Source organism: Leptonotus elevatus, chromosome 18 (assembly GCF_054856555.1).
Source record: "Leptonotus elevatus isolate MCC_2025b chromosome 18, RoL_Lele_1.0, whole genome shotgun sequence".
Lineage (NCBI taxonomy): Eukaryota > Metazoa > Chordata > Actinopteri > Syngnathiformes > Syngnathidae > Leptonotus > Leptonotus elevatus.
The window spans coordinates 2391940-2419860 of NC_141256.1; the positions used below are offsets into that span (position 1 = coordinate 2391940).

General features: G+C 39.2%; 2 protein-coding genes across 7 annotated transcripts in view; one reads left to right on the top strand and one right to left on the bottom strand.

The window, feature by feature from the left end:
* The window catches only part of rad51b (RAD51 paralog B), a 49485-nt gene extending 34466 nt beyond the window's left edge, over positions 1-15019 (bottom strand). For 3 of the 6 annotated variants that reach the window (XM_086061815.1, XM_086061814.1, XM_086061813.1), the window contains exons 1-6: positions 14735-15009; positions 13144-13257; positions 12733-12837; positions 11686-11822; positions 11407-11526; positions 9999-10182 (exon numbers count right to left, since the gene is read on the bottom strand). In XM_086061815.1, coding sequence (XP_085917941.1) covers positions 9999-10182; positions 11407-11526; positions 11686-11822; positions 12733-12837; positions 13144-13257; positions 14735-14818 — 744 coding nt within the window. In that variant the 5' untranslated portion in view covers positions 14819-15009. Of the gene's footprint in view, positions 1-9998; positions 10183-11406; positions 11527-11685; positions 11823-12732; positions 12838-13143; positions 13258-14734 lie in introns of all 6 variants that reach the window. The other 3 variants (XM_086061811.1, XM_086061812.1, XM_086061816.1) reach the window with 3 other exon arrangements.
* A 377-nt stretch (positions 15020-15396) lies between these two features.
* nus1 (NUS1 dehydrodolichyl diphosphate synthase subunit) lies at positions 15397-27767 on the top strand. The gene is made up of 5 exons (XM_086060677.1): positions 15397-15928; positions 17445-17576; positions 18827-18979; positions 24417-24516; positions 27045-27767. The coding sequence occupies exons 1-5, from the start codon at positions 15535-15537 to the stop codon at positions 27133-27135; spliced, it is 870 nt and encodes a 289-aa protein (XP_085916803.1). The 5' UTR covers positions 15397-15534; the 3' UTR covers positions 27136-27767.
* The last annotated feature ends 154 nt before the right edge of the window (positions 27768-27921 follow it).

Sequence of the window (27921 nt, forward strand, 5' to 3'; positions counted from 1 at the left end):
CTCCGGTTTCCTCCCACATTCCAAAAACATGCATGGCAGGTGAATTGGACACTCCAAATTGTCCATAGGTGTGATTGTGAGTATGGTTGTTCGTCTCTGTGTGCCCTGCGATTGGCTGGCAACCAGTACAGGGTGTACCCCGCCTACTGCCCGAAGCCAGCTGGGATAGGCTCCAGCAACCCCGCGACCCTTGTGAGGACAAGCGGTACAGAAAATGGATGGATGGATGGATGGATTTTTACAGTGTTTAATAAATAAGTTGAAGTTAAAAAAATCAAAGTGGCCCTTGCATCTTTCTATTTTTCTGTATGTGGCCTTCGGAAGAAAACATTTGGACACCCCTGGCTTAGACTCTTTATGGAATTTATTACTGATGTTAAAGAAGGCGTCACATGACTAAAACCCAGAAAACAAGTGAGCTGTGATGGTCGCACTGCGAGCTCGAAGGCACTTTGATGTCAGTTTCAGTTGAAATGGCATCCCCAAAATGGATTACTCTGCTGAATAATGTTTCTACCAATGCAGAACACAATTGCTTGTTTCGACTAGTGGGGGCACATAGAGCATATTGCAAAGAATTTTTTTTTAGCTTGAGATCCCCTTTAATTGTTTAAAAATGTTAAAATCTGCAAATTTACTGGTCGCACATGCACAATTTATTCTCACTGTCTAAGGGGAAAAAGGCGACCATGGAAACCTGCTGTATACTATAAACAAATTATATATATTAATATTTAAATTGCAATTAATACATGAATTATTTACTAAAACAAGTACAACAGTTATGCATGCTGTGGGTAATATAATGTATAGTACCATTTACTAAAGTTTAATTAAAATATAACCTCACAAGCCAGATTGATCATTGTGATTCATTTAGGGGAGTTCTTCTTATCAATCTGGAACTTCACTCGGCAGATCCGTTTGGGAAAGGAGGGACTTGCTGTACAATGCTTCGAGCTGATTGGACGATGCAGCATCTTGTGCGCTTTTGTTTTGACCAAAATCACGGAAACGGCTGAAAATGTCGTCTTCTGTCTCATCTTAGGAAGAAAAAAAAAATCTTTACCAGATAAAAATGCATGAATCGCCTCTCGCTGTTCAACAAGGAAACGGTAAGTAATACTGTGAGAACAGAATTAATTACAGCGTCCATTAGGTTTGTTTGTTTTCCCCCCCGCCATTGGTGCTTCTTGGTTTCGTCCCGCCCTAAACAACGCCTGATTGGTCTGACCTAAAAAAGGTCGGTTGCAAACGTATAAGCAGGAGTGGTACAAGATGCATTTCTCGTAGTATTTGTGAACAAATACCACGAGAATTTAGCTTGCTGGCAAGGTTAATTAAAAAAAAAAAAACCCTGACAAGTAATTATTTAACGACATATCAATAAAAAATAAATACAAATGAATGACTACATTTTAACTAAAAAAATTGGGAAAACAGCTACATTAATGAAACAATTATTAAAGGACTTTTAGTAACGTAACTGTTCAAAAGGCTTTGCCCACAATAAGCCCACCCCTGAATGAGTCTGAGCAGCATAGTGTTGAACTGTCTATCATAATTAAATAAAACATAGAATATGAGGAGGCATGGTGGTTAAGTGATTAGCACATCCGTCTCAAGGTTGGGGTTTTCTGCGGGTACTTTGGTTTCCTCCCATATTCCAAATATGACATGGTAGGTTCACTGAAAACTCTTAATTGTCAATGTCCCCAAATGACAGCAGTTCAATTAATGTATTGTGTCACTCACAAGAGCAAATTAACAACGGGATGAACCAAAATTTCCTTCAGCTATATATATTCAAGAAAACGAAAACAAAGCTGAATTTTTTTTTTCGGTAGTAAAGAAAAGAGGATTGCTGTTAGAAAACATCTCGAGTCACTGTCTTTAGAAACCAAAGACCAAGTTCGAAATCTTGGGGTGCTAATAGACTCCGACCTGACTTTCAGCAATCATATCAACTCAATTACTAAGACAGCCTTTTATCAGATGAAAAACATATCCAGACTGAAAAACTGCATGCTCCAAGCAGACCAAGAGAAGCTCATCCATGGTTTTATCTCCAGCAGACTCGATTACTGTAACGGTCTTCTGACTGGACTCTCTCAAAAGAACATCAGACAATTGCACCTCATTTAGAACGCTGCAGCTCGAGTTCTGACCAAAACAAAGAGATCAGAGCATATCACTCCGGTCCTTAAGGCTTTACACTGGCTCTCAGTCAGCTGTAGAATATATTTCAAAATTCTGCTACTGGTTTATAAGTCACTGAATGGTTTGAGTCCTGAATATATTCAAGAAATGCTGATTGAATACAAACCCAGCAGGGCTCTGAGATCTTGATCAGACTTGGGCCAACTAGTGGAACCCAGAGTTCAAAGTAAACATGGTGAAGCTGCATTTAGCTGTTATGCTGCACACAAAGAGAATAAGCTGCCAACAAAAGTGAAGTCAGCCCCGAGTGTAAATGCTTTTAAATCCAGGTTGAAAACTTTGCTTTTTTCCATACCTTTGATTAAGGTATTTTAAACAGTTATAAATCAAATTTTTTCTTTTATTATTATTATTCTTTTCTTTTTTTAAACTTCTTTACGCTAAATGTTTTTAAAGTTTCCTGTCTAATGTTTTAACATTGTCAATGTATATTCTTTTAGTAAATTTTGCACTCTATTTTGGTTTTCTTGCTCTGTTAACTACTACTGTGTTTGCCGATGCTCATTTCCTTGTGTAAAGCACATTGAGTTGCTTTGTGTATGAAATGTGCTATACAAATAAACCTACCTTGCCTTGCCTTAATCATAATCTAAAAGTGTGGAGGTGAATAGTCATGTGTCTAATGCAGCCTTTGATTGGCTATGTTAACACCCCAAGGTGTATCCAGCCACTTGCCAAAATGTCCCCTGGAGCAGACTCCAGCTCACCCGCTCTACGTGTGGTCGTTAGTTTGATAAATTAGTTTGATAAATAGCAATACCGTTAAATAGGGATGGCCCGGCATTTTATTAAGGAGGGGGAATTTTTTTAAAAATAATAATAATAAAAAAACTGGATTCGCTCATTTCTGAAGAAAAAAAAATACATCACTTTGTTGGACCACCTTTGACTTTTATAATTATCTTGTACAAGGTTTTAACCAGTGACAAACTGTATTCTTGGATTGGATTGAGATTAGATTGGATTGGAGTACAGTTGTGCTTGAAAGTTTACATAGCCTAGGGATATTAGAATTATGTGTGACACCGTCTGTGGGGGAATTGCAGCCCGTGGGAAGCGCTCGTGATGCGTTCGATGTGTCAAAGTACATTCAATTGGTTCCAGTTTTTCGTGAAGTTGAGGTAGAGTCCTTTTTCAGCGCGTTTGAGCGCATTGCCTCCGTGCTACATTGGCCGAAAGAGATGTTTGGGCGATTTTGTTGCAGTGCAAGCTAATTGGTAAAGCTCTAGAAGCCTGTGCTTTTTTGTTGATTTCTGTCTGAATTATGACTCATTGAAAGGTGCAATTTTGAGATCTTATGAGTTAGGGCCCGAAACCTACAGGCAACGTTTTCGGGATTTGAAAAAAACAATTGCTCAGAGTTTTGTGGGTTTTGCTCGAGAGAAGTCAGTGCAATTTGACAGGTGGTGTTCTGCTTGCAAGGTTGCGGATTTTAACGCCTTGCATAAGCTGGTCCTGCTAGAAGAATTTAAAAACTATCTCCCCGAGCGCATTCTCATGTACATGAATGAACACAAAGTTTCTGCCCTCCAGCAGTCCGCTGTTTTGGCGGATTAATTTTCCCTCACTCATAAAACTGCTTTTAAGCGCGAACTGGCCCCATTAAAGGCTGGCCAAAATGAGAAAGCAACCCAACTCCAAACCTCAACTCACCCCAGACCTGAAAAGGTCAGGCATTGTTTTTATTGCCACAAGACGGGTCACATGGTAGCTGACTGCGACGTGCTTAAACGTAGGCAGCCCGTCCCAAAAGCAAAAGGGGTTGGAATAGTTAACACCATTCCGGATAGCAGTTCCCCCACCATTACTAGTACCCCTGACGCAACTCCTGATGAATGTTTCAAGCCTTTTATTTTTTCAGTATTTGTTTCAGTTCCACGTCAAGTTTTTGTTTTGCGTGATACAGGTGGCTCACAGTCATTTATCTTGTCTGGCGTGTTGCCTTTGGGCCCTAAAACCGACCGCCATTTGGGCACAGTTGTGAAAAGCATTAGGTATGAGTTTTGTACCCGCACCTTTGCATACTATCCAACTGGAATCAAAGCTGGTTAGTGGTTTGTTTTCAGTAGCGGTGCGTGACCAGTTCCCAATCGATGGAGTGGATTTCATTATGGGTAACGACATTGCTGGAGGAAAAGTGTTTCCATGTCCCCAGGTAGTCGAGAAGCCCCTTGACAAGTTGGCCCAACAGCATTCAGATATTTTGTGCGTGAGTGTTCCAACTCAGGCTCAGGCTAGGAAGTTAGCCCAGGAGCCGGATGTTGATTTGTGTGACTCTGTCCTTGGTCCTGTTTTTTCTGACAGCTGTGAGTCCCCTGTTAAAGGTAGCGCCAGTGATCATGTTGGAAGTGCGAGGTCTGAGTTGGTCTCCCCTGCTCCGCTGCCGTTGACTTGTGCTGCCCTTATTGAGGCTCAAAAATTGGAGCCTTCATAAGAAAAATGTTTCTCTGCTCTGAGTAGTTCAGCTGAAGAACCAAACTAATTATTTTTAGATCAAGGAGTGTTGATGCGCAAATGGAGCCCAAAATGTAGTGGTGTGGCTGACCCTGATGGCTGGCGTGCAGTTTTTCAGATTGTGGTCCCCACCAACTACAAGCAGCACATGCTTTCCCTTGCCCAAGACTAAGTCGGGGAACCAATTTTTGGTAACCATAATGTGTATCACCACTCGTTTTCCTGAGGCCATTCCTGTGCGAAAGATAACAGCTTCTGTGACTAAAGCGCTTACCAAATTCGTCACTACATTCGGTCTCCCCCGGATTGTGCAGACAGATCAAGGAACACATTTTCTGTCAAAAGCATTCAAAGAAACCTTGCAGTCGTGGGGGGTGAAACATTCTGTGGCTAGTGCTTACCATCCTGAGTCACAGGGTGCACTAGAAAGATGGCATCGAACTTTTAAATCCATGCTCAGAAAGTTTTGCTTCGATACCGGGAAAGATTGGGATGAGGGTGTGCCCTTCATGCTATTTGCTGCCAGGGATGCCACTCAAGAATCTCTCTGATTTAGCCCGACAGAGCTGGTGTTTGGTCACAATGTGCATGGTCCCTTAAAGGTTCAGAAGTAACAGTGCCTGTCAGTGTCGCCACTTCAAGGTAGCGTGTCAGATTTTGTCCTCACGTGCAGAGAGCGGTTGCGGCGGGGCACTTCTTTGGCCAAAGTAGCGCTGTCTTCTACCCAGGTGGACATGAAGAAGCGTTTTGACAAGAAGGCCATTGCTCATCACTTTGAACCTGGTGACAAGGTTCTGGTGTTGCTGCCTGTTGTGGGGGCCTCTCTTTCGGCTTGGTTTTCTGGTCCATATGTTGTGGACAGGAAATTGTCTAACACAAACTACCTTATTCTTACTCCAGAACGTAGACGGAAAACTCAGCTGTGCCATGTTAACATGCTTAAAACTTTCATTGTACGAGGAGAGGCTCAAACAGCCCACTCCTTGTTATCCGTGCTAACGACTCCGTCGGACGAGTTGCCTGATGAGGACTTTGTGGAGCCTTGTATTGCCCAGCAGTGTGGCAGGTTGTGTAACTTTGAATTACTGTCAAACCTGGGTACCCACCTGTCGGGTCTTGGTAAAGACCAGCGTGCAGAGATAACGGCCCTACTTCAGTCCTACCCCACTCTTTTCAGTGATACCCCCGCTCGTACCACTGTACTTGCGCATGACATCGATGTAGGTTCAACTACTCCTATCAAACAGCATGCTTATCGATGTCCCCAGGTGAAGCGTGAGGCCATAAAGGAGGAGGTTAGGTACTTGCTAGAGAATGGCTTAACCGTGCCCAGTTACAGTCCTTGGAGTTCACCCTGTCTCCTGGCTCCCAAGTCTGACGGTACTCCCCGTTTTTGTACGGATTTCCGGAAAGTCAATGCGGTGACAGTGTCAGATTCCTTCCCACTGCCCCGTATGGAAGACTGCATTGACAGCATTGGTCCAGCTAGGCATATTACAATGTTGGACCTTCTGAAACACCTAGAGCATCTGAAATGTCTGCTTTTGTGACACCTGATAATTTTTTGCAGTACACTGTGATGGCTTCGGCATGAAAAATGCCCCTGCCACCTTTCAGCACCTAATGCACATGGTGCTTGGTGGTGTTGCTAATTGCAATGTGTACTTGGATGACATTTTTTTCAGTTTTTGGACACGGGCTGACCATGTCTGTACCTTGCAGGAGGTGTTTGACCGGCTGGCTGCGGCCAACCTCACGGTGAACCTGGCAAAGTGCGAGTTTGGCAAAGCCACGGTAAGCTACCTGGGTAAGGTTGTGGGACATGGGCAGGTGCGGCCTGTGGATGCTAAAGTTGAGGCTGTGCTTGCTTACCCAACTCCTAGCACTCGCAGGGGATGCACCGGTTCTTGGGCCTAGTTGGTTACTACCGGTGTTTTTGTAAGAACTTTTCTGTGCTGGTTGCTCCACTCACTGCTCTTTGCAGTGCGGCTGTCCCATTTGTATGGACAGATGAGTGTGCGATCGCATTCCAAGCAGCAAAGTCCCTCCTTTGCAGTGCACCAGTTATTTCTGCACCAGACTACTCCAAACTTTTTAGTATGGCGGTAGACGCCAGTGCCACCGGTGCCGATGCCGGTGCGGTACTATTGCAGGATGACGAGACCGGTGTCCCGCATCCTGTTCCTTACTTCTCAGCCAAGTTAAAAAAAAGGCACCAGTTTAACTATTCTATCATTGAGAAGGAGACTCTGGCTATGCTTTTAGCCTTGGAGCACGTCCCAGTTCAATTGTTTGCCTTGCCTCTGCTCTTTCCAGCTAATTATACCTGATTCGCCGCACCTCGGGGGCTGATTAACTCGGCGCCTATAAGAAGAGGACGGAGCGGCACCTGAGAAGACTGGGCTCTTCACCTTGCTGCAGCAGTTTTCTTTAGTTCTGTTTTTATTTACTTGTGTTGGACTTCTATTATTGCCTTTGTTTATTTCTGAGAGCTTTCTTTTTTTTTTGGCATAATAAATTTGCCCTGTTTTTCGCCATCCAGCACGTTTTTTCTACATGGCTTTTTAACATTTTACCTAGCAATTTAACATTTTACCTAACAACCTCTGGCACGTTTAAACGGGACATGGAATTAGACTATTTCGTATATATATGTATGTATATATATATATATATATATATATATATATATATATATATATATATATATATATATATATATAGTTTAAATTTGCTCTGCTGCGCTTCTGCTGTGCTCCTGAGAATCTCACTGCCCCGTGCGGCCGCCGCAACCTCCTCTTTCATGCACAGGAGGAAGGAGGGGTGGGGGTACACTTTGCACTTGTGAAGCACTTGTCTCTCCTCTCCTCCAACAGGCAAAGCGCGGCGGAAGAATTTATTTATTTTTTTAAAAAGGAGAAGAAGAAATCACATTATGTAGGGAGGGAACGAGCAGGCCCACCGAGCAACAGTGAGTGAGCCAGCGAGCAGCCTGACAACAAGGAGTTGGTGAGCAGGAATGGCTAGCGACCAGCTAGCAAGAACTCACTACACTCGCTGCACTGAGGGGAGTGTGATAGACAAGTTCTACTGGGGGTGGAAGCAATACAAATACTTTTCACCGTCTAAAGTTCTAAACAGTGTATGAAGCTGCACGCTACAGGAGCCCCAGTCGTAAAACCGTCCACAAATTAGGGGTTGTCATATTTTGTTATTTTGTAATAATCCTTATTTCCATCTGTGGATTTGTCAAAAAGGGGAAGAAATTTATATTGCACTTTTCTCGTGAGTTGATCTCAGAAAAAAAGATTGGCTGTTTATAGTTTATAGGCTATTTTTAGATATATAAGATATATTTTTATTTAACTGTGCACCTTGCAGAGCTTTAGTTTAAAAATGGTTATGCAGCATTTATTATTATATATTATTATTTGAAGAACTGAGCATTTTTCATGAACCAGGTGAAGAAACTCGTTTATTATTTATTCATTTGATTTAGCCACTATTCATTGAAATATCCGGTTTCATGTAACATGTCATATTTGGTTTGGCTGAAAATTGTCTTGCGCGAAAAAACCCCAACAACATCTTGTGATATATATCGTATATCGATATGAAGCCAAAATATACCGGGATATGAGTTTTGGTCCATATCGCCCAGCCCTAGTGCAGTATGACTTATTTACTATTTAGAGCAGCAAGATGCGCAGTAAACGATCAGGATTCTACTTTTGGCTCCAATGTGATGCAGAATTTCTGTTAAGGTAAGCCACTGCAAAAAGAAAAACTTTTTCATAGTGCATCTGTCTAAACAGTGTGTGTTTGCATGTGTGTATTTTTCGAGAGGGAGACCCACGATGCGATCCACTTGCATTAAAACGCAGCCCATTTTTAAAGTTATACAGCAATCAGCAGCTCGGAGCAGCTCATGCTTGAGCTGTTTCCTTTCTTTGTAAGCACTGAGCTCCTTTTGGGGTACTCTAAATAACAGAAGAGCACAACGAGTACGTGCTCGCCTCGGGCACATTAATTTACCGGTAAAAGCCGTATTAGAAGTATCGATACATGGTTTTATGAATTGATATTGGGCTATGAAAAGCAATATCGATTCAATATCGATATTTTAAACTCAGCCCTACAATCCTATCTTAATTACTGTCTGATAACACTAAAAACAATGTTTGGAGTTATGAATTGTGTTACATTTTCCTCAAGGACCCACTCAGAGACAGTATGTACAGTTGTGCTTGAAAGGTTACATACCTTTGGGACAACTGCAGATGTCCAAGAGCTAAACGTCGCTCAATTACACAAAAATGCTATGGTCACCAAAATTGAATGGTCACTCAAAATCACATACACATCTCTACTCATTCCAACTTTAACCTGTGAAAATATCAAAACAATTGCTACAAAATTTGGGATTTTACGGGCTTTTACTTACAATACAGTGAGCCCATGAATTTACATATGTTCAAGATTATAATTCTTGGGCTTGAATTTAGAACAGATGCTATACTGCACACCACCACTTCCATCTAGTGGGGATTACATGACACTACCGTGTTAACCACTCCATGTACAGTATACACAGATAAGACTTTTTTTAATAGATCATTATTCCTTTGTGTTGTAGCAAAACTAACTACTCTATGAATGTAAATAAAAGTATATTACAGTTGGTAATTGCTAATATAATTAGTCTGAGTCAGTAAATAGAAAAAGCAGCACCAGAAATTTGTTAATTGTCCAATCAAATTGATTTGTGTTATCCCTACATTTAGGACCGCCCCCTCATTTGAATAACATTTCGACATGACAGAGTGTCAGCAGCATGAAATAAATAAATGTGAGAGCAGAGCGTTTTTATTTATTGATATATAATTCTATTTATATATTTATTTTTTGAATATATATATATATATATATATATATATATATATATATATATATATATATATATAATATAATATATTATATTGTTGTTGTTTTTTTTCCCATTTGTCTTATTTAATTTTGGAATTATATTTTTTATATTCATTTATTTATTTAGTCATTTATTTATTTTTCATTTTGGCAGTTTTGGTCCTCCATAACTTGTGCGTATGCACCAAAAAGCATCAGTGTGCAAATCCTTACAGAATTCTTGGAGAGACATAGAAAGAAAAAAAATGTTATCGAGTTTTCCCGCACAACTTTGCAGGTAAGCAAAAATGCATAATGTTTCCTTTAGAGAGCGACAGTGAGAAAAATGTGATGGATTACTTCCATAGTTTGAAAGTAAAGAAAAAAACACATTGTAAAGCAATGTGTGTACTACTTACAGGGATGTTGAATTGATGGGCCAAATATTTGAGGGTGGTAGCTTCTTGTCCTAGCAGGTTGCTACGGTGCATCAGGTTGCCAGGCAACGTTGTGTCAAACTCCTTTCTCACCACTGAAGCAACCGAGTCGAGGATAATAAGGCCTGATCTGGATGAGATGATGATCTCCTCCAATTTCTCCAGTCTGGCAATTAAAATAGAGATGCATTTAGGAATTGCAGGTAGCGCAAAATAAAATATTACTCAGTTGTGGTTACATATATAGTATGGTTATTATTCTCAGAAGGGTTGCAGAAGCTCATCTTTAAGGACTTGGGCTTTGGACCGAAAAAGTCACGGTTTGAGCCCCAACCAAAAAATTAACAATGGCAACTAGTTTCTGGAGAGATGCAAGTCTTATTCCTGACTACTTGACGAGGTGCCTTTGAGTCAGGCAGTATCCCTACCACCTAGTGCAGCACAGTTTGCGTGTGTGTGATTCACTTCTCCTTGTGGTGTGCAACTAAATATACAGTAGAGTGTAAGTTGAAATTCCCTTTTGGGGATTATTGTCAATGACACTGCTATTATTTTTTGGTATTGCATTTTTGTATTGCAGAATTGCTTTGTTTGATTGTGCTATTATAATATCGTTGATGCTTTTATTTGAAAGAATACAGGAAAAGGTCTCATAAACCCGTAGGAATTGACGTAAGTAAATGACGTACTGCCAGTAGTAGCGCCATCTTCCAAGTGCAGAGAAGATGTGTGCGTGCCACAGAAAAGAAATTCACTGAACGATTCTTTAACACCTAGTTGACAAGGGAACGATGTTCGTATTAGTCATGTTTCATTGTTTAACCAATGTTGCTATATTTTGACAGCTAAGGCTGTTTGAAAGCGCTATATAAATAAAGATGACTTGACTTATTCCACGGTGTTTGTGTGATTAACTGCAAAGTAAAATAACTGTTTTCATCCACCAGAGTGTGCTAACGCACCTTGGTAAATATTTAGTAATGCTATTGCTCAAGATTCTGTATTGTTTACTTTGAATCTGTATGGTTTATTTTTGTTTAAAAGGTATTTACAAAGGCAAAGGGCAAGGTTAAAATGGTTATATACAATGTCAATTGCACTCAAAGAAGATATTGTCAAGGAAAACGTAAAATGTAATAATTTATGGCAATTCATTTGTAGTACAGTAAATGGCTTAAATACGGTAAAAGGATACACAAAACATACCGTTTGAGTTATTAATGGCATTTTCTGTTTATTTGTATTGTAGTTCTTATGGTGTGTTCACAAAAGGAAGGTTGCCTTTATTTCCACCGAGGATGATACTGAGTATAATAAATTACAAAATATTTGTGACAATGTTCATGATGGCTTCACTGATCAAAATCAAAATCCTTCTGGTATGCTGTACCTGCGAAGGACATCCTCACAGGTCATCTCCCTGAAGATATGGACCCGACCTGCCATCCGCAGGACGTTCTCCTTAGAGCTAAAGTAGTCTGGGAACCTGTTCTGTGCAATCTCCACCAGCCTGGTACCACACACAGTAATACTCGGATGACCAACTACAAGATGTCAGATTTTTCTAACTCATACATGAATCTACCCAATACGCAAACTCAGAGACATGAACAAACTTGAATATTTTTTGTCTGTTTCCTGTGAGGGTTGTAAGGCTGCAAAGACTAACCTCTCAGCAGAGAAAGCCGACTCAGTGTCAATGTAGATCACACTGCGATCCCAGCCCCCCAGCTCCTTTGGTATAGTTGTCACAACACTCAACATCAAACACAACTGAGTCTTCCCACAGCCAGATGGCCCGGTCACCTGCAAAGAGTAGCATGGCTAGCATCTACAGTAGATAGAAAAAGTCTACAGAAATGTATTAGCGTTTTTGTGATGTAAAGAATGAGACCATGATAACTCATTTCAAAATATTTTTCACCAGAACGGTGATCAATGAATTTTACATATCAACTGGGGAAAAAAAAAAAACTAATACACACAACTGCCACATTTTAAAATGCATTTCATTAACCACAAATAATATTCAGATGTTCTAGTAGACTCTTCCTGAATTTCTAACACTGAATTTTTTTTTAGCATCAAAATTCAACATGGGAAAAATTTCAACATCGCAAAAATTCGAGTGGAAAAATATTCAATGTATAAAAAAAAAATCAGTGTGAAAACAGTCAATGTCTCAAAAAATTCAGTGTAAAAAAATTGACTGCAAAAAAAATTCAGTGCGCAAAATTCAACGTCAAAAAATGTCAGTGCAACATCAATCGATCCCCATCTCAACTCATCCACTCTCAAACCTCTTAGTTGAGAAACAATGTGAACTCCACTCGGTGGTCTTTTCAAACTTCCTCTTGAGACGTTGAAGGCACTTAATGCACCTGATATTTGGCATGGTGATGTCAACCAATTTAAAGGGTAAATCAATGCTAAATGACCTTCCTGCATGCAAGTGGACTTCTCCGAGGACTGGCTGACTCCAAAATAAAGTTTGCATTACAGTAATCCAGCCAAGATGTAACGCATACATGAATTACTGTTTCTAAGTGCTCCTGAGAAAAGCGAAGCTTTCCCTTAGCCAGCTGCCTAAGATAAAGAAAGCTGGATTTGTTAAAGTGCTTTACAAATAAAGTTAAGAATTGAGTTCAACGAGAAACATCGACATCAAAGCAGAGGACAGAAGTAATAATCCAATTATTTTTATTTCTTGGCGTACCTCTGTGATGGTTCCACAGGGTAGACCACCTCGTAGCACTTTGTCCAGAGCAGGTATTGATGTCGAGAAGCAAGAATCTGAGTGACACTTCCACAACTCCAAGGCCTGTCAGAAATATCAGAAGTTCTAAAGTAAGTTTGCTTTACTTGTTACCATGACTGATACTTGTAACCACTGATTCCATTATTATGGATTATGAGTTGTGTGTTTAGACCTGATTGATTACAGTATACATCATTGCCATTGTAATTAAAATCCCACCCACAACCCACATGTCTGAAGAAAGTCTGTTGATGTGCGAGTGCAACTGTGTCAATGAAAATTGCCAAGATTGTGAATGTCAAAACACCTCATTGTTGGGGACTAATGCAAACCAGATAGTGAGGCTTCTGAAGACGTTTTTGCACACACCGTAGTGAGCGGGGGAGCAATGACCCTGCTCACAGTCTCCATCATCTCCAAAGTTTTCTGGTAACTCAATCCTGCAGCATACATCGCTTCAAAAGCAGTGTGTGTCAACAGGTCCTGTGGAGAAATATAATTGTTTGTTTTCATTAATGTATTTTATGGCCACAACCAGATTAGTAAAATGTTGGTCTTAATTTGGGACAGACGTAAATCGGAAAATGGCATAACAAAACTACCCACACCTTCACAAATGACAAAACTATTACTACTAGATGATGTCTTTCACCGAGTAGCAGGGATACCCCTTGCAAAATTATTCTTGTAGGTATGCGAAAGGGAATTCCTGTTTGTAATAGTGTTGTTCCGATACAGTTTTTTGGCCCCCGATACCGATTCCGATACCCAGCTTTGTAGTATCGGTGATGCCGATACCATACCCCAAAAAAAAAATTCTCAACATAAAAAAGCTGTCTTGCCATTGGTTCAGAGCATTCAAGGGCCAATGGGATATCTTAGCTCGGCATGCAGTGAACATGTCACACATCAGTGAATGCTGTGCATGAGCAAGACACAAGATGGTGCATCCAAAGTCCTATGATAGCGTCAGAATTAATAGTATTGGCATGTTACTTGTTAGTACTTACCAATACCGATACCACTGTTTTAATGCAGTATTGGGGCCTCTGCCGATACCAGTATCGGTATCGAAACAACACTAGTTTGTAATCCCCGTTTATGGCGTCTTTGGGAAAAGCCACAATTTCATTTTGTTGATTTTCAATTTTCCAAACAATGGCTAGACTATGGAGCTAAAACATCAGTGATTTTGTCAAAGGTGATTAAGAATGTGACAGATATTTTGAAGAAGTGTTTGTTTATGCTTTGCGGTACCTGTATAAAAAAAAATGTGCGCCTAATTTGGTGCATATAATCAACGATTTATTTGCATCAGTCAAAAGTGGCTGTCAATTTATGATGGCTGACAAGAATAACTGACACGCAATGAAGAATGTATGTCTTTTGAGTTATTTTATCAAATTATTAAGGAAAAGAAAAATAAGAAATTTAAGGGGTTATTTCTGCATTTAGCAGGCTATAGTAACCCAATGTTTGGAACATAAATCAATGCTAGGTTTCAGATGACATTTTTGCCTTTGCTGATGACGTGTAAGCATTTGGGCACGTGCTCATATTCAAGAAAACGAGTTTATAAACTAAAACACAATGATGTTATCAGTCCTCTGCATGTCTGTGGTCGTTTCCAAGAACTGCCATAACTCACTATTAAATGATTAAATCAATTATGAATCACGAAAATTAGTAGGCCTTTCATGATTGTGGCTGCAATAAACATGATCTGAAATGGTCTAGAAATCTTATTTCGTACTTTCGCTGGCAAGATTTAATTCACAATGTAGAAGAAAAAAACATACCTTCTACTACTACTCCTACAACTACTACAGTATATTACTAGTACAAATATTACTACTACTAATACTACTACAAAGAAAAAGAATGGGTCAAATACAATACAATACAATACTGTTCACGTCCAATATACTAACATTATTGATTTGGATCTAAAGAAACTTACCTTACAACTTTCTATTTTATGTCGTTTGAGTTGTTCGCATAACTCAGGAGTAATGCCGGCTCGCTTCAGTGCTCTAGACGCCATTCTTATCTTTTTGGGATTATGCTTTTTAACAAGTCCGTGTTTTCAACCTATTTTACAGTTATGCTGATAGACCCAAATAATAACAGCACGACGAGTTCCTCGCTTGTCTTCTTCGTTCCGTAGTTCCTTGCCACTTTTGTACTGCGCAATTTCGCCCTCTTCTGTTCTCTAGAAAGCATCGGCCAAGCACAAACCTTGGGAAGTTCGAAACTTCTATATTATATGTGTACAGTATAAAGTTGTTGTTTTTTTGCCTACCTAATTTTTTTTCAAGGACGATTTATGAAATGGTAAGAAATATAGCTGATTTAAGTTAGGACGTATTCAATTAACGTAAAATGCAAAACAACACAGCGATGTTGTGTCATGCTGCAATGCTATGTACAGTATAGAAATAATGTGTAAAAAATATAATGTATGTAGTATGTTCATTAAATACAGAGTGTTAATACAAGACAACTGAAAGGGAAAAAAAGTGAATTTACACAGTGCAGACTACGCCCCATTTTCAGTGACGTCATATTTATTTCAACCAATCCGCGAGTTACGTGTAACACGCTAAGGGTTCAGAGGTCAGGGGTTGTCAGTGAGCGAGCAAGATGGCGGCAGGCGGGTGACATCGGCAACGATTTGTCAGGCAATTAGTACTTAGACATAATAAGCTTGTACCGCACTTATAATATCTCTACACATTTTAGAATTAGCGAAGGACATTTATGGCGCTGTTGTACAGCTTATTGTGGCGACTCTTGCTGTTCCTGCTTCACAGCAACCGAGCACTTGTCTGCTGGCTTCGTGTCCAGCTTCGGAACTGGAAGGGGCGGCTGTGGGAACGGGCGATGGCCACATTGTTACTCCCAATGGCCTTAGCTGGCTTCCCAGACCATCGGAGGAACTTAAAACATAACGCCGACGCTAATGGGACTGCCGGAAAATGCGCTTCTAATCGCCGACAGCGGTGGCTGATTGACGGCAGGTCCCTGGAGAAGTTGCCGAGCCACATCGGCCTGTTAGTAGCCGAAGAGGAGCCCAGCTACACGGACATCGCCAACCTGGTTGTGTGGTGCATGGCTGTTGGTATATCCTATGTCAGCATCTATGATAATCACGGTAAACATGCACTCTACCGATTAGGGGTGTGAATTGCCTAGTACCTGGCGCTTCGATTCAAATCACGATTCATAGGTTTCGATTTGATACCGATTAATCCCGATGCGAATCTAAAAATGGATTATTGCGATTTTTTTCAACTCAAATTTAGAAAATACTCATCAGTAAACTTCTACATGTACACTGTAAGATTTGTATGAAAATGTATTTATCTGAAAATTTAGGCTTATAACTGAGCCACTGCGTTTAACAAACAGGTTGCATTCTGTTTCATGTTTGAACAGCACTGAAATTAAATATTGAGGCTTAATGTTCCATTAATATAAAAATTTTCCATGGTTAATGTGTGAATCCTAACCCTAAGTAAGACGTTTTGTTGAATATTCCCATAAAAAATTGATGTTTAAAAATCGATTCGGCTGCATATCAATTCGAGAATTGCGTGCTGTAATATCGCGATATATTGCCGAATCGAATAATTTCTAACACCCCTACTACCGATTGTAATGGCATTACAATGTAAATGTATTTCCTAAAGATATACTAATTTGAGTCTGTCAGGTTTTAGGCTAACAGATTGCTTGCACTAAACGCAACTTTCTTTCCATATTGAATACATTTCTATAAAGTTATTCCCATATTGAATACATTTCTTACATAAATCCATTTCCCCAGCCATTTTAAATTAATTTAACATCATTGTTTAAGCAGCCACGGATGGCTTGACCCTGGCTGAACTCCACATTTCCCCTAATCTTTACTTTATCTCCTATTTTGCCATAGTTTATGTTCACTAAGTTAGTCTTACTGTTTAAGACGTGCACTGCTTTCCCTCAGAAAAATGAGGCTCGGTTCAATCAGTCATCTCATGTGAGTCAGTAACTCACAATACCAAAATTCTGACTCTGATATTGGAATGTCACGGCATGGCTCAGAGGTAGAGTGGTCATGTCCCAGCCTTTGTAGTTATTTCAATTAAAAATGACATTAAGCAGTGGAAGGTATAAAATAATCATACTCTCTCTTGATTAAATAAAAACTGACAGCTGTTTTTAAAATAAAATAAGTCTTGCAGGCACTGAGATGTCTAATCTTGCTTATAGTCTAAAAATGAGTTGGAAAAATAATATTTTTGTCACATAATGTACGCGTGTGAAAAGCATGCACTTGTTTTTCCTTTATTGTTCAGATAAAAAACGCTGTTTTCTACTAATAGTATACCGTGCAACCTAATGTGGAGGTTATTTTATAAGACACAGCTGATTGATATCTCGACAATACTTGCTGACTTTGCTTAGTCAAAATCGCATTGTTTTTCTTGTGACAGTTTGGCAAGATAATAGATGAAACTACAGAGTCACATATCATAATGTGAACTGTACAATATTTTAGAAATATGCACATTTAGGATCAAAACAATATGTTGTCATGTCTTAATCATGATTATACACTCACTAGTATGTTGTAAAGTGTTTGGGGTTCTTGTCCTCATGTTGTCCCACTTATTGTTTTCCAGGTATTTTCAGGAAGAACAACTCCCGTTTGCTTGAGGTGATTTTGATACAACAGCAGCATCTGTTAGGTACTGACGGATCCAAATATAATGTGGAGTTTTTGAGTGATTGCACCAACAAACACCATAATAATGGTAAGACCTCTGCACATCTGTCAAACGGCTCAAATGGCCTGATGGTGACACACTGCCTTATGTAATGGTGTACACAAGTCTTTTATTACGCCATTACTCTATAGTAAAGTTAAATCAATTAAATCATGAAAAGGTCAAAATGGACAGTTTGTGTTTTTTCAGTCTTGATGGCAGTTTAAATTCCTTTTGGCGTACACAGGTCTACTGGGTTTCATGTAGCTTAAAGATTAGCCTTGTTTCAGTTCACCAAAAATAACTCTTCTTAGTTCAGTTTAGTTTGCCATGGTTGTTTTGGAGCTATAACCTCTGATCCAGCTTGCTATGTGAATGGTTTCTGTATAAAAAGTACAGGAATAATTATTTCCTGCTACTACTATGATGTAGCAATTCTGTGTTGTTGTTTTGTGTAAAAGAAGCTGCACAATTGATTGAAGGAGGCTCAGGGGTATCGCCAACCCTAGATTAATTTAGAAGTTGTCTTAATAATTGTCCAGCGTATTTTACAATCACAAAAAGCTACTTTTACCAGGTTTACCGGTCTGGTGAGAATTGATGGTTTCAACCATAAATATTTACAGTAAGTCACACTAATTCACTGAAGTGTATTTCCTTGTTTGTGATTATGTACGGAAAGGGCCCACAAATGAGGCGTCAGTATTCTCACTGCTCAACTGAATAATACAAATTGTAGGGTTATTTAATTTTGGTGTTAAAGCACACGGCTACAAATATGTTGACCTCTCAGTAGGCTGTGTGCAATCAAAACTGTGGAGAAAAAAATATATATATATTGTCAGTTGACCTGTGTTACATGTGCTGAACTGATATTTGAAGAAAAGGGAGGAAATCATTTTTGTGTTTTCGGATTTATTTTGTCATGTCATTAAATGTAACAATTTGAAACATAGCAACAACAAATTATATAAAACTGGATGTAGTATATTAACTGCATAAACACCTCCATAAAAATGGCATTGTTTGAAAAACAAGTTCTCAAAATGTAAATGCTAATTTGTGCACACCATTCATCTGCATGTAGCAGCCCCTTTACTCTATTACAGACTTAAGTGTGCAATAGTTTTGTGTGTGGAACACGGGTCACAGTGTAATTTGGAAAATGGTATTTCGTGTGATGACTTTCTATTTTTAATGTCATATTTGCATATTGGAATGCACCTGGAAATCTTCACCATCCAGTGGGATATATTGTAGTCATCCCTGCAAGTGGAAAATGTTTTTGTGTGTTTCAGTGCTGTCATGCAGGCCCACAGTGAAGGTGTTGTCCCCAGAAGATGGGAAGCAGAGTATTGTTCAGGCTGCACAGCAACTCTGTCACTCTGTGGAAAACAAAGAGAGGAGCTCCAACGACATCACCGTCTCGATGCTAGACACACTGCTCAGAGGTAATGCTATAAGCTGCACATTTTCATGACGTGTCTAAAACATCATGCATTTGGCATGTCCTGTTAATCATGGACGAAATTATTGGCACCCCAGAAATTTTTCCAGAAAATACACCATTTCTCCCACAAATGGTGGCAATTACAAATATTTTTGGTATCAATTTGTTTCTGTCTTTGATGTGCATTGGAAAACACAAAAAAGGTGAAGAAAAAAGGCCGACATTGACACAATTTTACACAGAATGCAAAAACTCGGCTGGACAAAATTGGTGGCACCCTCAACTCAATACTTAGTTGCACACCCTTTGGAAGATATAACTGAAAGCAATCACTTTCTATAACCATCAACAAGTTTTTTGCACCTCTCAGATGGAATTTTGGACCACTCTTCTTTTGCATACTACTCCAGGTCTCTAACATTTAAAGGTTATCTTGCAACAACAATTTTGAGATCTCTCCAAAGGTGTTCAATGGGATTTAGCACAGGACTCGTCGATGGCCACTTCAGAACTCTCCAGAACTCTTGGTGCTATTTGAGGTACGTTTTGGGTAATTGTCCTGCTGGAACACCCATGACCTCTGACGCGGACCCAGTCTAGCTTTTTGTGTGTGTGTCTCTTAGTCAGCAGTGGGGTTCTCCTTGATCTGCTGCCATAGGGCTTCTTCTCATTCAAATGACGACGTATGGCCCGAGCTGACATTTCTACACCGAGTCTACAAAACAGCTTGAAATTGTGTGGAAGTTGAAGTTATCCACCTTTCAAACTAACCTGCAATGCATCCTTTCGTCAATTTGTCTTTTCCGTAGGGAGATTAGCCACAGTTCCATTGGTTATGAACTGCTTGATTAGAGTACGCACAGTCGACAAAGGAACTTCAAGATCTCTGAAGATGGTCTTGTATCCTTGAGATTGTTAATATTTTTCAACAATTTTGATTATGAGAATCTTTTTTCTTTTTTTTTCTTTCTTTTTTTTAGGCACACCCCTACTGAAAACCCTTCTGATGGGGCCACTTGTTGCAGGGATAGAGAACTATTTTATAGCTATTATTACTCAGGGATGTTCATTTCATGCTCCATCCATTGAAGTAGACCAATATGTTGCTAAATCACTACCTTTTAACTAGTTATCGTTTCGGCCCAAAATCTTCATTTTGGTGCATCTCTACTTTTAACCGCATAAATGACCACCATGTTGCCTTTTGATCGGGCTTCTATCGTGGCGTACGTAAAACAATTTGAAAATGATTCCACAAATGTGTTTCTTCGTGCGCGTGCTCCAATTTCATGTCTCTGTTTCAAATGTTCTATAAGTTGTCCGCCCGATGATTGGTATAGCCGTTGAGCAAACTACTTAGAGTAGACTTTTTTTTCTTTTCTTTTTTTTTCTTTTTTACTGTCAAAAGCTGCAAACTAATTGACTGATGAATTAATGCCCCTAAATGTTTGTTGGCATGTCATCAGTGTAGAAATGCCCATCAGTAGTAGGGATGCAACGATATCCAAACGTCATAATACTAAATTATCACGATATGAAGGTAACGATACGATAATTATCGCAATATTGTAGGGAGGTTGGCGATATAAAAAGGTCACAATATTGTAAAAAACAAAAAACAAACTCTTATTGTAAACAAAAGCTCATACAAAAAAAAAAAAACACAATATTGTGCTTTTGTATATAACAGCAATGTATATAAACCACCTACAATTTCGAATACAGGGTTCGTACGGGTGCATAAAATCCTTGAAAATGCTTGAATTTTAATGTAGTGTTTTCAATGTTTGAAAAGTGCTTGAATTTTTGGTGAAGTGCTTGTAAATGCTTGAAAGTGTTCATCATATTTCTTGCCAGTCTGACTCAATTAGCGGTGAAATGAGTCCTGAGTAAAAAAAAAAATATATATATATATATATATATCTGTGAGAGCTTTTTCCTGCCTCAAGTACTCGTTTATTCAGCAATCTGCGGGCACTGCGGATAGGGCAGCCTCTCAAAGTCAAATTCAGGCTTGCAGCCACTATAATTGCTTCCTCGGGTAAATTTCAGAATAAAAGACTCCCAAGTCATCAATGTCTATAAAGTGTTGCTTATGATGCTTTTTTATTTTATTTTCCACCACGGTGCGAATGTACAAACGTAATGTGGCCAGCTTGACTTTGCTCTCATGGAAACGTTAGCTAGACGCCAGCGGTTGGCCGTTGTGGCCGAGCCGCCAAATGTGAGGACGACACCGAGGGGACGATCGCAGCTTCAATGGCCCGTCAAAGTATGTCGCCACATGAAAGTGCTGTGTTATGCAAAAAAGATTGGGCACCAGACCACTGCTCAGAATATTGTGCTCATTCAGCAGAAGCTACCATGTGGATAAACTCAAACGGTTGCCAATTAAGGTCCACACCATCATGGTAGGCTAATTCAAATGTTCTAAATATGAATTTAATATCTTCTTTTTTATAAAGCAGTAAATTGCATTGCCACTTGTGACCCTGGTTTAATTAAAAACAGATAACTGATAAAAATGATAATCAGTCACATCAAAATGATGTCTCAAAACAACATTTATTAACTACGTAATCAAGATTCACATGAAAACATCAACAGTGTACATTTTTTCTTCTTTTTTTTTTTTAAACTGCGCTGACATTATGAGCAAAAACTAAAACACTATTAGCCGTTCATAGGACTCCTAAATCATTAGGACCTCTCTTCCCTCTACTGTGCTGGATATAAGAACATTGCTAGCATGAAGACCACGCGTGGTGCTGACTATTCATAAAAAAAAAAAGTGCACCAAACAATCATCTCTGGTGCTCATTTGAGGACCATGCGAAAACATTTTGTGCACCATATACAGTATATTTGAACCTGCAGGAAGGATTAAAATTCCTTATTTGTCTTATTACTGGTCCGCTGGTCCAAATGTATTCATGCACAACCCTCCGGTATAATGTAAATACACAATTATTGTTTTTTTTACTAATTTAAGAAAAAATAAACATTGTTTTTTCATTAAGTGAAAATTTGTTATTTTTTGTTGGGAACTTAAAAATACTCTTTATCCAAGCAAAAATATATTTTAAAATGAATACTCGAGTACTCCATAGCATTTTCAGTCGAGTATTCGAATACTGAAATATTCGACTTAACATAGGCTAATTATGAAATGGAAAAAAAAATCAAATAAGTTTCTTTAAATATAAAAGCAACTTGATCTGTTGGCTTTGCATGAGCCTTTACGTTAAGTTGTTGTCTTGCATCCCGGGACATCGTCGCCCCAAGAGGACAGTTGGTGCATCGGTCCATCATGCCGGGAGGTTTTCATTTTCATGCGGCATGTTCGATTCGGTCCACTAGCTTATCGTAGTGTCATTAAATTTATTAGCGGGAGCTGACGCGCCGCGGAAACAAAGCTAGTCGACGAGTTTTCACGCGGACGCTATTGAGTGCCGCACGCGCTAGAGGTGGGAGACAGGCAGACACAGAAAAGACAGCCAGCGGAAGGGTAGTGGAAAAACTGGAAAATTTATCTTGAAAGTCCTTAAAAAGTGCTTGAATTTTGGCCATGGAAAAGGTGTACGAACCCTGTAATAACACTTAGAGGGATACGTAACTCATTTAACAATTTTCAGCAATAAAAAGTTAATATTTTGTCCAGGATTAATTTGATAACTTCATTATTTTTCATGTACAATTAATACCCTTAAAAAAAATTGTTTCACTTGCTGTCGCCTCAAGATGACATCACCTGTGCGGAGGAAGTAGGTAACGACCAATAATGGCTCAGTTTGCTGACCAAGCACAGAAAACAGGTGAGCCGTAATTGGTCGTTATCTACTTCCTCAACACAGGTGATGTCACCTTCAGTTGACAGCAATTGTAAAAAAAATAGCTTTTAAAGGTATTGTACATGAAAAAAATTAAGTTGTCAAATTCATTCTGGACAATATATTAACTTTTTACTGCTGAAAATGGCTCAGTAAGTCAAATATCCCTTTAATATTGAGGCACTTGCTTGCTAATGCACGCACACATTGAGTTCCTTCACATATTGACTCGGTTCACAAACATATTACGTTCCCCTTCATCTGACCATTAGCGGGGGGGTTTACGTTTTAATTTTAAACATAGAAGGGCCAAAACATGACTTGTGAAATTTAAACTGCACAAAAAAAAAAATAGCCACCAGAGCATGCTAGAACTGCACAAATGGAAATCAACCAGATTTTTTAACAGATGTGCTGCTTTTAATATTGTAACAAGATGACGACGATATTGTGGCAGTTATCACAATATTGCCGTTATCGTTACATCCCTAATCAGTAGTGTCACACTTTGAACTAATGAAGATGCTTTAAAAAAAAAAAAAAAAAAAAAAACTGCCTTGATGCAAGCAAGGCATAAATAATTCATTGTGCATGCAATACTTGAGAGACTGAAATCTTGTGATAACTAAAAGCATATAAAAAATACCAGTAACTTTTGAAGAAATACAGTCATGATTATGTTTAACAGTTGCTGCAATTCAAAGGTTCAAAATCAATTGAATAGTTGACTGTAACTCATGTCAAACTGTCACATTCAGAAGCTTGTTGTGTAGATATAGAATGTATCAGGGTCTCAAATTCTAGGCTCGGGGGCCATTTGCAGCCCACAGGATGACATTGTGCCGCCCCCTGCTTTACGTCAAATTGTAACCCTGGACGTTGTGTGTGGGGGTGTGTGTGTGTGTGGGGGTGTTTTTTCCCCCATTATTATTTTGTAAATCACTTATGGGCTACCATATTTCGGCCCCATGACAGCTTTCGGCGAAACGTAATTTTGAAGTGACACCAAGTGGAAGGAAAAGATATCTTGTCACCAGTCCCAATTATGTCTTTTCCAAAACCTACTGTAAAAGAAAAGTACAAAAGTGATGAAAAGGCCTGAATTCCTTGCAATTGTATGTTGAAAAACTTTCTTAAAATTCTCTGTATTGTTCATATATTTGTTCCCAATGTGGTGACTCCTCCTTTGCTTGTGAACAACTTGAGCCTTTCTGGGATGCTCCTTTTAAAGCCAATCCCGACTCTCACTTGTTTCTAATTAACCTGTTCACCTGTGGAATGTTCCAAATAGGTAGTGTCGTTTTTTTAAACATTCCCCAACATTCCCAGTTTTTGTTGCCTGTTTCCGCTTTTTTGGAAATTGAAAATGAGCAAATATTTGCAAAAAAAACAAGAACATTCCTCAGTTTGAACATTAAGTATCCTTATCAATTGATAATAGGTTGAAGAGGATTTGCAAATCATTGTAATATTTTATTTACATTTTAGACAACATGCCAACTTCATTGCAATTGATGTTTGTATATTCTTAGTTTACAATTATTTTTTTTAAATATTTTATGAACGTAACTCATCAGATATGACAAGCGTCCTGTGCTGTTTTTCCAGAGTCCAAAAATATTCCAGATCCGGAGCTAGTGGTGAAGTTTGGTCCTGTCAACAGCACTCTGGGCTTCCTCCCCTGGCACATCAGACTCACTGAATTCATGTAAGACATTTGCTTGTTTATCAACCAACACTGAGTACACGAAAGCTCACATATCCAATCAATTGTCTCCACTTTTCACCAAATATAAGAAAAAATGTCTTGGCATGGTTCTGATCTTTAACTTCCTTTCTAACAACTGGTACCATGTTTAGACATTTACGGTAAAATGTACTTACTACGACATTTCTATTACCATTTTAAATTGATCTTGTGTTCTTGCTTGTCATTTCGATTTGATGTGAATGTAGTATCACAGCAACAGAAATTATTTTTTATTTTATTGGGGACTGACCAAAAGCATTTAAATCACATCCCATATTAGCAGCTTGATGGTGCTTTGAGTTTTAATGTGGAATGTAATAAATGGTAATTTGTAATACTGACTTTTTTTTCAGGCTAGATTTTGGGCAGTTGTTTCCTGTAAATAAGTTTAATATGGTTATGGTTACTTTGGTTCTCAGTCCAAATCATGAAGCTGGAGTTCGGCATAAAATGGCTGTAATTCCTTCATGGTAAATGCCATGTTTGTGAGACTCCATAAATTACTGTTGAAAGTGTATAATTATATCTTTATTTTATTCTAAATTAGTTCTGTCACTTTTGAATATTTTTAGAATCGATTATCGATTATTTAACCATGTTAAATGTACTCTTTACTGCCAAAAACGTTAAATAACGTTTAGTAAAATCCTACGGAGGGGCGCCAAAGACGTTAAAAGACGTTCACTATGTTTTTTGGAGGTTTTTTGGGAAACGGGTGGAGGAAAGCCTTGGCCAGCTGTGCTGAAAGTATCAAGCAGATCTAGTTAGTATAATGACTAGTTTTGGCCCCTAGATGGCAGCGATGACTCTCTTTGGACAAGATTGGGTGGGCGTCAGTAGAAGATGTGAGGTGGAGCTATAGAGTGTTGAGGGGACAATGGCTGATGAAGCAACAATGGCGACCGGTTGCAAGCAGCTCACGCTTGAGCATTTTTTTCAAAGACGAAACGCATCGAATAATACTAAAGAGCACATTGATGTCGACGATGATGATGATGATGGTGACTCCGAGCTTGACGCCAAAGTTGGAAGCGTTGACGCGGCGGCTATGACCACGTCATAAAGCCTCACCGGCTAGCGATGCTAACGGCGGAAAACGCGGAGCACAACCGAGCACACAGGCGGTTCAATCGGACGATAAAGAGTACCCCAAGTCCAATGCATATTCATCGGAGGAGTGGGTACAGTCTGATCACGGAGAAGACACTGGTTCTGGACTACGATGCCACCATGAATGGATCGGATAAGATGGATCAGAACATCTACCACCCGGTTATAGGAACTGAAGGACATGAGGAAGCCAGACGTAACACCACCGTAACGTAACCGTATCCTGATCCTGATAGTAGACTTGATGGCAACATGGCCAAACACACACTGCGTATATACTTGCTATTGCCCGGAAAAAACGGCCGGCAAGAAAGTGTAGCGTCTGCACGCGAAGGGGCAATCGCTGTGAATCTAATCTGTTGTGCAAATCCTGTTGCGTCTCCTTGCACGCAGGGGAGTGTTACACAAAAAGAAAAACTGTAGTTGATACATCCACATAATTGTAAATTGTACCACAGTTGCACACATTTGTAAATAGTTTGCCAAATAGTTTTGTCAAATTGTTACACTGTTGAATGTAAATAAACGTATTTTGCTATCAAAAACACATTTTTATTGTTGGTGGTAGTGTTTTACATAAGTAAAGCACTGTTTAGATGTTTGTGGCATCATTCATGGAAAAAAAAAAAAGGTGTCAAATTCACTAGAGTGCATGAAATAATATCGTTTCACTAAAAGCTTGATTTCTCCGTATTTTGGTCCAAAACAAGAGCATTTGGGTGAAACTAACCATTTTCTATTGTTGATTACTGAAAAACGGAATAAGGTAGAAACAAACTTTAGTTTCTGATGAAAGGTGAGAGTTCAATCTTTCATTTGGTAGTATGTGTGTTTCCATAGTCCAAACACAAAATTTTATGTGGACCTTGAAAGATCAGTCAAAATGCTTAAATCGGCTGGCACCCACAGCATCCCTTTTCCGAAAACGTCTGGCAGTCAAAGAGTTAAATAACCCTAAGACCATGTTGTACTGTTACTAGTTTGGTCATTGTTTTCTAAAGTAAAAATGTTTGCAAATGTCTTATTTTGATTAAACACAGAATGTATGTCTTCTTTCATCAAGGACTACAGAAATCAGTCAACAATTACTGTTGATATGCTGAAATCAGAGGATTTGGACAATTTTAAATTAAAAAAAACGGCTTAAGACGATGAATCGATTATTCAAATGGATGTCGGTTAATTTGATAATTGATTATTGTCGATTAATCGATCTATTTTGAGGTATGTAAAGCCAATTGATGTATATATATATATATATATATATATATATATATAGTATTTCTGTAAATACCGCAGTAATTGCAGCATTGCAAATACTATTGAGCTGTTTGTGCATGTTTTCCTGTATTCTAAGTATCGGTCTTTGTTATCAGCTCCCTGCCGTCGCACAGAAACATCTCTTATGACGACTTATGGGGTGCACTGCAGCGCTATGGCCAATGTCAGCAGCGCCTGGGCCAGTGACGAGCAGGCTGGTCTCAAGTTCATCGCAAAAGACAAGTTCAGGAGTTCACACGTCAAGACAAGGAGGCTTGGGTAAGACAGTGACCCTTCATGCCCCTCTGTCCCACACTCGGGGATTCTCCTGGATCGCCGAGACAGTGAACAAAGCCAGGAGTCAGAGCCGATCGTTCACTTCCTGCCACTCGCTCTTGTACTACAATAAGCCGAAATTCCAGGGCCTCTGCAGCATGTTCTTTGAGCCAACGGAAAATAGCCCCCCATGACACATAACAACACGATGAGAGGACTGTCTGTCCTTTGAGTCTCTCTCTCTGTGCTGGCATTCAGTTTCCAGCTGCTGTTTGTCACTGAGGACTTCACTCGGCAGCAGCAGAATATGAAACCAGGCTTTGTGTCACATTGTTGAACTCAAGCTTAATTTTAAAGAGAAATTCTTCAATATGATTGAAAACATGAGAGGAAGTAACACAAAGAGTGATTCATTGTGTAAATTTAAGAAGTTCATGTGGCTTTGTGTGTCTTGTGTTCCAGCTCTGTCACCGTGTCAAAGTATGGTTTTCCAAATCATTTTTACTTAAGGCTCCACCTTCACTGACCAGGCCTCTGAAATAAAGAAATGCACTGTTTTTTTCTATTGCTTTTGTTTTGTTTTGTTCTTTACTTTGCTTATCCCTTGCACAACATGTTGACTAGGGACCAGTCAACATGCTACTTCTTCTACTAGCTACTTCTTGGGGTACATATTAATGCAAATTGGCTACCAGTTTGATTCCCCCTCAAATGTGA